The sequence below is a fragment of the Trachurus japonicus genome, chromosome 12 (genome assembly GCF_045865225.1).
Source record: "Trachurus japonicus isolate A0001 chromosome 12, Traja_1.0".
Taxonomy (NCBI): domain Eukaryota; kingdom Metazoa; phylum Chordata; class Actinopteri; order Carangiformes; family Carangidae; genus Trachurus; species Trachurus japonicus.
Window position 1 is genome coordinate 601,776 of NC_140918.1, and position 9,864 is coordinate 611,639.

At 42.4% G+C, this 9,864-nt stretch overlaps 1 protein-coding gene across 2 annotated transcripts in view; it reads left to right on the forward strand.

The window, feature by feature from the left end:
- Window positions 1-9,864, forward strand: part of pi4kaa (phosphatidylinositol 4-kinase, catalytic, alpha a) — a 69,466-nt gene that overhangs the window by 27,402 nt on the left and 32,200 nt on the right. For both annotated transcript variants that reach the window (XM_085792510.1, XM_085792509.1), the window contains exons 16-20: window positions 851-1,034; window positions 7,202-7,302; window positions 8,022-8,190; window positions 9,422-9,472; window positions 9,746-9,854. In XM_085792510.1, the coding sequence (XP_085648636.1) occupies window positions 851-1,034; window positions 7,202-7,302; window positions 8,022-8,190; window positions 9,422-9,472; window positions 9,746-9,854 (614 nt within the window). The remainder of the gene's footprint in view (window positions 1-850; window positions 1,035-7,201; window positions 7,303-8,021; window positions 8,191-9,421; window positions 9,473-9,745; window positions 9,855-9,864) is intronic.

Consider the following 9,864-nt stretch of genomic DNA (forward strand, 5'->3'; position numbering starts at 1 on the left):
ATTCCTGTTCCTCTTCCTGATTTTCTTTCTGTTGCTGATCCTGGTCCTCTTTTTATTCCTGTTCCTGATCATCTTTCTGTTCCTATTCCTTTTTTTTAATTCCTGTTCATCTTCCTCTTTCTGTTCCCCTTCCTTTTCCTTTTTCTGTTCCTCTTTTTATTCCCGTTCCTGATCACATTCCTCTTTCTGCTCCTGATCCCATTCATGATCCTTTTTATATTTCTTTTTCTGTTCCTATTCCTCTTTTTATTCCTGTTCCTCTTTCTGTTCCTGTACCTGGTCCTCTTTCTATTTCTTTTTCTGTTCCTGTTCCTCTTTTTATTCCTGTTCCCAATCGTCTTTCTGTTCCTGATCCTGTTCCTCTTTATGTTTTTGATCCCATTCATTATCCTCTTCCCATTCCTTTTTAGTCCTCTTCCTGATCCTCTTCCTCTTCCTCTTTCTGTTCCTCTTTTTATTCCTGTTCTTGATCCTATTCCTCTTTTTGATCCCGTTCATGATCCTCTTCCCATTCCTTTTTAGTCCTCTTCCTGGTCCTATTCCTCTTCCTCTTTCTGTTTCTGTTTCTGTTCTTATTCCTGATCCTCTTCCTATTTCTTTTTCTGTTCCTATTCCTGTTCCTGTTTTTATTCCTATTCCTCTTCCTGATTTTCTTTCTGTTCCTGATCCTGTTCCTCTTTTTGTTCTCGTTCCTGATTTTCTTTCTGTTCTTGATACTGTTCCTCTTTTTATTCCTGATCCTATTCCTCTTTCTCTTCCTGTTTGTATTTCTGTTCCTGTTCTTATTCCCGATCCTCTTCCTGTTGAGTTGAGACAGCACTGACCACCCTCTCCCCCCCCCCTCCCTCAGGGACGCCCACCTGATTCCCGACCACACCATCCGGGCGCTGGGCCACATCTCCGTGGCGCTCCGCGACACTCCGCGGGTGATGGAGCCCATCCTGCAGATCCTGCAGCAGAAGTTCTGTCAGCCGCCGTCGCAGCTCGACGTGCTCATCATCGACCAGCTGGGCTGCATGGTCATCACCGGAAACGTATGTCTTCCTCACGTCGGCTCGGGAATATTTATTATTATATACGTAGTTCTAGTTTCAGAGCCTCGTGTCTCGTGTTTTATAACTCACACTTACGAGGAATCATCAGGTTTTATGTATTCCTATTCCTCTTTCTTTTCTTTTTCCTCTTCCTATTCCTCTCCCTCTACCTTTCTGTTCTTGTTCCTCTTTCTATGCTTCTTTCTATTCCTCTTCCTATTCCTGTTCCTCTCTCTTTTCCTGTTCTTGTTCCTCTTTCTATGGCTCTTTCTATTCCTCTTCCTATTCCTGTTCCTCTCTCTTTTCCTGTTCTTGTTCCTCTTTCTATGCCTCTTTCTATTCCTATTCCTGTTCCTCTCTCTTTTCCTGTTCTTGTTCCTCTTTCTATGCCTCTTTCTATTCCTCTTCCTATTCCTGTTCCTCTCTCTTTTCCTGTTCTTGTTCCTCTTTCTATTCCTCTTCCTATTCCTGTTCCTTTCTCTTTTCCTGTTCCTGTTCCTCTTTCTATGCCTCTTTCTATTCCTCTTCCTATTCCTGTTCCTCTCTCTTTTCCTGTTCTTGTTCCTCTTTCTATTCCTCTTCCTATTCCTGTTCCTTTCTCTTTTCCTGTTCCTGTTCCTCTTTCTATGCCTCTTTCTATTCCTCTTCCTATTCCTGTTCCTCTCTCTTTTCCTGTTCCTATTCCTCTTTCTATGCCTCTTTCTATTCCTCTTCCTATTCCTGTTCCTCTCTCTTTTCCTGTTCTTGTTCCTCTTTCTATGCCTCTTTCTATTCCTCTTCCTATTCCTGTTCCTCTCTCTTTTCCTGTTCTTGTTCCTCTTTCTATTCCTCTTCCTATTCCTGTTCCTTTCTCTTTTCCTGTTCCTGTTCCTCTTTCTATGCCTCTTTCTATTCCTCTTCCTATTCCTGTTCCTCTCTCTTTTCCTGTTCTTGTTCCTCTTTCTATTCCTCTTCCTATTCCTGTTCCTTTCTCTTTTCCTGTTCCTGTTCCTCTTTCTATGCCTCTTTCTATTCCTCTTCCTATTCCTGTTCCTCTCTCTTTTCCTGTTCTTGTTCCTCTTTCTATGCCTCTTTCTATTCCTCTTCCTATTCCTGTTCCTCTCTCTTTTCCTGTTCTTATTCCTCTTTCTATGCCTCTTTCTATTCCTCTTCCTATTCCTGTTCCTCTCTCTTTTCCTGTTCTTGTTCCTCTTTCTATGCCTCTTTCTATTCCTCTTCCTATTCCTGTTCCTCTCTCTTTTCCTGTTCTTGTTCCTCTTTCTATGCCTCTTTCTATTCCTCTTCCTATTCCTGTTCCTCTCTCTTTTCCTGTTCCTATTCCTCTTTCTATGCCTCTTTCTATTCCTCTTCCTATTCCTGTTCCTCTCTCTTTTCCTGTCCCTGTTCCTCTTTCTATGCCTCTTTCTATTCCTCTTCCTATTCCTGTTCCTCTCTCTTTTCCTGTTCTTGTTCCTCTTTCTATGCCTCTTTCTATTCCTCTTCCTATTCCTGTTCCTCTCTCTTTTCCTGTTCTTGTTCCTCTTTCTATGCCTCTTTCTATTCCTCTTCCTATTCCTGTTCCTCTCTCTTTTCCTGTTCTTGTTCCTCTTTCTATGGCTCTTTCTATTCCTCTTCCTATTCCTCTCTCTATTCCTGTTCTTCTTCCTCTTTCTATGCCTCTTTCTATTCCTCTTCCTATTCCTGTTCCTCTCTCTTTTCCTGTTCTTGTTCCTCTTTCTATGCCTCTTTCTATTCCTCTTCCTATTCCTGTTCCTCTCTCTTTTCCTGTTCCTGTTCCTCTTTCTATGCCTCTTTCTATTCCTCTTCCTATTCCTGTTCCTCCTCTTCCTATTCCTGTTCCTCTCTCTTTTCCTGTTCCTGTTCCTCTTTCTATGCCTCTTTCTATTCCTCTTCCTATTCCTGTTCCTCTCTCTTTTCCTGTTCTTGTTCCTCTTTCTATTCCTCTTCCTATTCCTCTTCCTTTCTCTTTTCCTGTTCCTGTTCCTCTTTCTATGCCTCTTTCTATTCCTCTTCCTATTCCTGTTCCTCTCTCTTTTCCTGTTCCTATTCCTCTTTCTATGCCTCTTTCTATTCCTCTTCCTATTCCTGTTCCTCTCTCTTTTCCTGTTCTTGTTCCTCTTTCTATGCCTCTTTCTATTCCTCTTCCTATTCCTGTTCCTCTCTCTTTTCCTGTTCTTGTTCCTCTTTCTATTCCTCTTCCTATTCCTGTTCCTTTCTCTTTTCCTGTTCCTGTTCCTCTTTCTATGCCTCTTTCTATTCCTCTTCCTATTCCTGTTCCTCTCTCTTTTCCTGTTCTTGTTCCTCTTTCTATTCCTCTTCCTATTCCTGTTCCTTTCTCTTTTCCTGTTCCTGTTCCTCTTTCTATGCCTCTTTCTATTCCTCTTCCTATTCCTGTTCCTCTCTCTTTTCCTGTTCTTGTTCCTCTTTCTATGCCTCTTTCTATTCCTCTTCCTATTCCTGTTCCTCTCTCTTTTCCTGTTCTTATTCCTCTTTCTATGCCTCTTTCTATTCCTCTTCCTATTCCTGTTCCTCTCTCTTTTCCTGTTCTTGTTCCTCTTTCTATGCCTCTTTCTATTCCTCTTCCTATTCCTGTTCCTCTCTCTTTTCCTGTTCTTGTTCCTCTTTCTATGCCTCTTTCTATTCCTCTTCCTATTCCTGTTCCTCTCTCTTTTCCTGTTCCTATTCCTCTTTCTATGCCTCTTTCTATTCCTCTTCCTATTCCTGTTCCTCTCTCTTTTCCTGTCCCTGTTCCTCTTTCTATGCCTCTTTCTATTCCTCTTCCTATTCCTGTTCCTCTCTCTTTTCCTGTTCTTGTTCCTCTTTCTATGCCTCTTTCTATTCCTCTTCCTATTCCTGTTCCTCTCTCTTTTCCTGTTCTTGTTCCTCTTTCTATGCCTCTTTCTATTCCTCTTCCTATTCCTGTTCCTCTCTCTTTTCCTGTTCTTGTTCCTCTTTCTATGGCTCTTTCTATTCCTCTTCCTATTCCTCTCTCTATTCCTGTTCTTCTTCCTCTTTCTATGCCTCTTTCTATTCCTCTTCCTATTCCTGTTCCTCTTTCTTTTCCTGTTCTTGTTCCTCTTTCTATGCCTCTTTCTATTCCTCTTCCTATTCCTGTTCCTCTCTCTTTTCCTGTTCCTGTTCCTCTTTCTATGCCTCTTTCTATTCCTCTTCCTATTCCTGTTCCTCCTCTTCCTATTCCTGTTCCTCTCTCTTTTCCTGTCCCTGTTCCTCTTTCTATGCCTCTTTCTATTCCTCTTCCTATTCCTGTTCCTCTCTCTTTTCCTGTTCTTGTTCCTCTTTCTATGCCTCTTTCTATTCCTCTTCCTATTCCTGTTCCTCTCTCTTTTCCTGTTCTTGTTCCTCTTTCTATGCCTCTTTCTATTCCTCTTCCTATTCCTGTTCCTCTCTCTTTTCCTGTTCCTGTTCCTCTTTCTATGCCTCTTTCTATTCCTCTTCCTATTCCTGTTCCTCTCTCTTTTCCTGTTCCTCTTTCTATGCCTCTTTCTATTCCTCTTCCTATTCCTGTTCCTCTCTCTTTTCCTGTTCTTATTCCTCTTTCTATGCCTCTTTCTATTCCTCTTCCTATTCCTGTTCCTCTCTCTTTTCCTGTTCTTGTTCCTCGTTCTATGCCTCTTTCTATTCCTCTTCCTATTCCTGTTCCTCTCTCTTTTCCTGTTCTTGTTCCTCTTTCTATGCCTCTTTCTATTCCTCTTCCTATTCCTGTTCCTCTCTCTTTTCCTGTTCCTATTCCTCTTTCTATGCCTCTTTCTATTCCTCTTCCTATTCCTGTTCCTCTCTCTTTTCCTGTCCCTGTTCCTCTTTCTATGCCTCTTTCTATTCCTCTTCCTATTCCTGTTCCTCTCTCTTTTCCTGTTCTTGTTCCTCTTTCTATGCCTCTTTCTATTCCTCTTCCTATTCCTGTTCCTCTCTCTTTTCCTGTTCTTGTTCCTCTTTCTATGCCTCTTTCTATTCCTCTTCCTATTCCTGTTCCTCTCTCTTTTCCTGTTCTTGTTCCTCTTTCTATGGCTCTTTCTATTCCTCTTCCTATTCCTCTCTCTATTCCTGTTCTTCTTCCTCTTTCTATGCCTCTTTCTATTGCTCTTCCTATTCCTCTTCCTATTCCTCTTTCTCTTCCTATTCTCATTTCTCTTTTGATTCCTCTTCCTCTACCTTTCTGTTTCTCTTCCTGTTCCTCTCTCTTTTCCTGTTCTTCTTCCTCTTTCTATTCCTCTTTCTATTCCTCTTCCTATTCCTGTTCCTCTCTCTTTTCCTGTTCCTATTCCTCTTTCTATGCCTCTTTCTATTCCTCTTCCTATTCCTGTTCCTCTCTCTTTTCCTGTCCCTGTTCCTCTTTCTATTCCTCTTCCTATTCCTGTTCCTCTCTCTTTTCCTGTTCCTATTCCTCTTTCTATTCCTCTTCCTATTCCTCTCTCTATTCCTGTTCTTCTTCCTCTTTCTATGCCTCTTTCTATTCCTCTTCCTATTCCTGTTCCTCTCTCTTTTCCTGTTCTTGTTCCTCTTTCTATGCCTCTTTCTATTCCTCTTCCTATTCCTGTTCCTCTCTCAATTCATCTTCCTCCACCTTTCTGTTGTGCTTCCTCTTCCTATTCCTATTCCTCTTCCTCTCCCTGTTCCTCTCACTTTTCCTGTTCTTGTTCCTCTTTCTATGCCTCTTCCATGGAGTTTTTCTTCTGTAGATGTGAGGGTCTAAGGGCAGAGGATGTTGTTATGATGCCATGTAAAGCCCTTTGAGACAAACTGTTTGTAAAAATGGGCTATACAAATAAGATCACCTTGCCTTGCCTTCCTATTCCTCTTCCTATTCCTCTTTCTCTTCCTATTCTCATTTCTCTTTTGATTCATCTTCCTCTACCTTTCTGTTGTGCTTCCTCTTCCTATTCCTCTCCCTCTCCCTCTTACGGTTTCTCTTTCTCTTCCTCTCCCTGTTCCTCTCTCTTTTCCTATTCCTGTTCCTCTTTCTATTCCTCTTCCTCTACCTTTCTGTTTCTCTTCCTTTTCCTCTCTCTTTTCCTATTCCTGTTCCTCTTTCTATTCCTGTTCGTCTTCTTCCTCTTTCTATTCCTCTTCCTCTACCTTTCTGTTTCTCTTCCTGTTCCTCTCTCTTTTCCTGTTCTTCTTCCTCTTTCTATTCCTCTTCCTCTACCTTTCTGTTTCTCTTCCTGTTCCTCTCTCTTTTCCTGTTCTTGTTCCTCTTTCTATTCCTCTTCCTCTACCTTTCTGTTTCTCTTCCTGTTCCTCTCTCTTTTCCTGTTCTTGTTCCTCTTTCTATTCCTCTTCCTCTACCTTTCTGTTTCTCTTCCTGTTCCTCTCTCTTTTCCTGTTCTTGTTCCTCTTTCTATTCCTCTTCCTATTCCTGTTCCTCTCACTCTTCCTGTTCCTTTTCCTATTCCTCTTTCTCCTCTCCCTGTTCCTCTCTCTTTTCCTGTTCTTATTCCTCTTTCTCTTCCTCTTCCTATTCCTGTTCCTCTCACTCTTCCTGTTCCTATTCCTGTTCCTCTTTCTGTTTCTCTTTCTCTTCCTCTCCCTGTTCCTCTCTCTTTTCCTATTCCTCTTCCTATACCTTTCTGATTCTCTTCCTGTTCCTCTCCCTGTTCCTCTCTTTTCCTGTTCTTCTTCCTCTTTCTATTCCTCTTCCTCTACCTCTCTGTTTCTCTCCCTGTTCCTCTCTTTTCCTGTTCTTGTTCCTCTTTCTATTCCTCTTCCTATTCCCGTTCCTCTCCCTCTACCTTTCTGTTTTGCTTCCTATTCCTGTTCATCTTCCTCTCCCTGTTCCTCTCTCTTTTCCTGTTCTTGTCCCTCTTTCTATTCATCTTCTTCCTCTTTCTATTCCTCTTCCTCTACCCTTTATTCATCTTCTTGTTCCTCTCCCTGTCCCTCTCTCTTTTCCTGTTCTTGTTCCTCTCTCTATGCCTCTTCCTTTTCCTCTTTATGTTCATCTTCTTCCTCTTTCTATTCCTCTTCCTCTACCTTCCTGTTCCTCTCCCTGGTTGGAGCAGGAAACAACAACAACAACAACAACAACAACAACAACAACAACAACAACAACAACAACAACAACAACAACAACAACAACAACAACAACAACAACAACAACAACAACAACAACATTAAGGTAGTAAAACTATTTTTCTTCTTTCTCTCATCAGCAATACATCTACCAGGAGGTGTGGAACTTGTTCCAGCAGATCAGCGTGAAGGCCAGCTCCATGGTTTACTCCACCAAGGACTACAAGGACCACGGATACAGGTTAGATCCTGTTCCTGCTCATAGAGGAGCACCATTAAAGGGAGAGTTCACCAAAAATTGAAATTTCACTCATTATCTCCTCCTCCCCCTCATGTGGACTAAGGGCTGGGAGAAGTTTCAGAGTCCTCCGTGGCTTCTCTGAGTTACAGGGGGTCTCGACGTAGCAGTGCATGTCCATATGACGGTTGCAAATGGATACCAACTGTCTTCATAACAAAAAGACACACCAAAAAACATCCAGATACCTCCATGCTGCTCGTATGTAATGTCCCTCTTGTATTGAAGCCCCAAAATGCGGAATTGTCCCGAAAAAAATTTAAATAAGTCTATATTTTAAGCTTGTTTGCAGTGGAAGCTCCTCTTCCCAGTTTGTCCAAATTTGACGAACCAGGAAGAGGAGCTTCCGTTACAAAACAAGCTTGAAATATAGACTTATTTAATTTTTTTCTGAACAACTTCTCATGTCGGGGCTTCAATCCAAGAGGGACATTACATACGATGTTTTTTGGTGTGTCTTTTTGTTACAAAGACAGTTGGTATCCATTTGCAACCGTTATATGGACATGCACTGCTACGCCGAGACCCCCTGTAACTCAGAGAAGCCACGGAGGACTCTGAAACTTCTCCCAGCCCTTAGTCCACATGAGGGGGAGGAGATAATGAGGGAAATTTCAATTTGTGAACTATCCCTTTAACATCCTCCCTGTGTGTTTATACAGACACTGCTCTCTGGCGGTGATCAACGCTCTGGGGAACATCGCGGCCAACGTGCAGGCGGAGCAGCAGGTGGACGAGCTGCTGGTCAACCTGCTGGAGCTGTTTGTTCAGCTCGGCCTGGAGGGCAAGAGGGCCAGCGAGAGGGCGTCGGACAAAGGCCCCGCGCTCAAGGTCACACACACACACACACACACACACACACACACACACACGTTTATATTTAAGCAATATATCATGACAGGCCGCGTTGGGCCGAACAATGCCCCTTAGAGTGGTATAATGAGCCTAGACCACGGACTGGAGTGATACTGTACGTATATTGCTTTTATAAAACGGTTACCAATAATGACAATATGAAAGAGGGATACGCAATCAATTTCATGTAGTTTTATTCAACCAGAAATACATATTATCCAATAAAATAGCCCCACTGTGAAAAACTTGGAACTTTAGTGATGGAAAACTTTAAAAACAAGAAAATGCACAAGATTAAAGTGATGTTTGTCCAGGAAACAGAGAAGCTAACTGTGCTAGCTGCTGCCTACACTAACCTTTCTAACTGCGTGTTCACACCAAAACCTTCCAAAGCCTCAAAACGCCAGAAGTCAATTCATTTTCAATGAGAGCCCGGCGACAGGCGCTTCCAAAGCTTCCAAAGCTTCCACAGCGTCACCAGACGAGAAGTTGAGCCCTGGTTTACCCTAGGGTAATTAGCTATGACGCGGTCAGAATAGAGATGTCTGTCGGCTCCTTTTTTTCTTTTTTTTTGTATTTCGGCTCCCCAATGACCAGCGCTATCGAACTTTGACGTCAGTCACATGACGAGCGGCCAAAGCTGCTGAAAATATTTGTCGTTTTGGGAGCTGTCTTGTCTGACGCCCACCCTCGAGCGTTTTTGACGCTTTGGAAGCTTTTGGTGTGATCTTATTTTTCTATATTGCAATTTATCTCTGTAAGTATGTGTGTGAATGGCACTTCTATAACTGCTGCTACTGTCTCCAATGTCTTGGTGCGGGCCATCACATTCTGGATCCATCCATTTAGACTTGTACTTTACCTATTTAAACTTGCACTTGCACTTTAGAAACTGGCCCTTTATACCAGGCACTTTACAGATCACATGTACTTTATGTAGCTATAGGTGTGACTGTGTATATGATTGTGAACCACTGTAGAATTCTTGTGTATTTCTGTCTGTTTGTGTGTTACCTGCCAAGGGACTACGGATGCAAATTAGCAAGTTGCTAACTCTGACGCATTTACATTTGTGCGCACGTACGAATGTTCATTAATGTGTATTGTCCCTTTTAAATAAATAAATAAATAAACACACAGTTAGAGCTGGTTGTGGTTCTGGTTCTGGTAACACTCAGTAATCCTCCTGACTGGTTTCTCTCTCCAGGCGTCGAGCAGCGCCGGGAACCTCGGTGTCCTGATCCCAGTCATAGCTGTGGTGAGTGATCATTATGGGATATTTATTTACTACTGCTACTACTACTACTACTACTTATTCTGGTACTTTTTTAATATATTTAAATTGTAATATTCTACATTTATCCAGCTTTATCTCTGTGTTTATCCAGGAGAGAAGCCAAGCATCATTTAATTGTACCAAAAATAAAGCTGGTCCTGAAATATCTGCTCTTTAATCCTGTGTTGTTGTTGTTGTTATTATTATGGGTTGTACCTGCTGTATCCTAGCAACCACTGATCTCTCCTCCCTCAGCTGACTCGGAGGCTGCCGCCGATCAAAGAAGCGAAGCCGCGTCTGCAGAAGCTGTTCAGGGACTTCTGGCTCTACTCCGTCGTCATGGGCTTCGCCGTGGAGGGTTCAGGTACAAGACG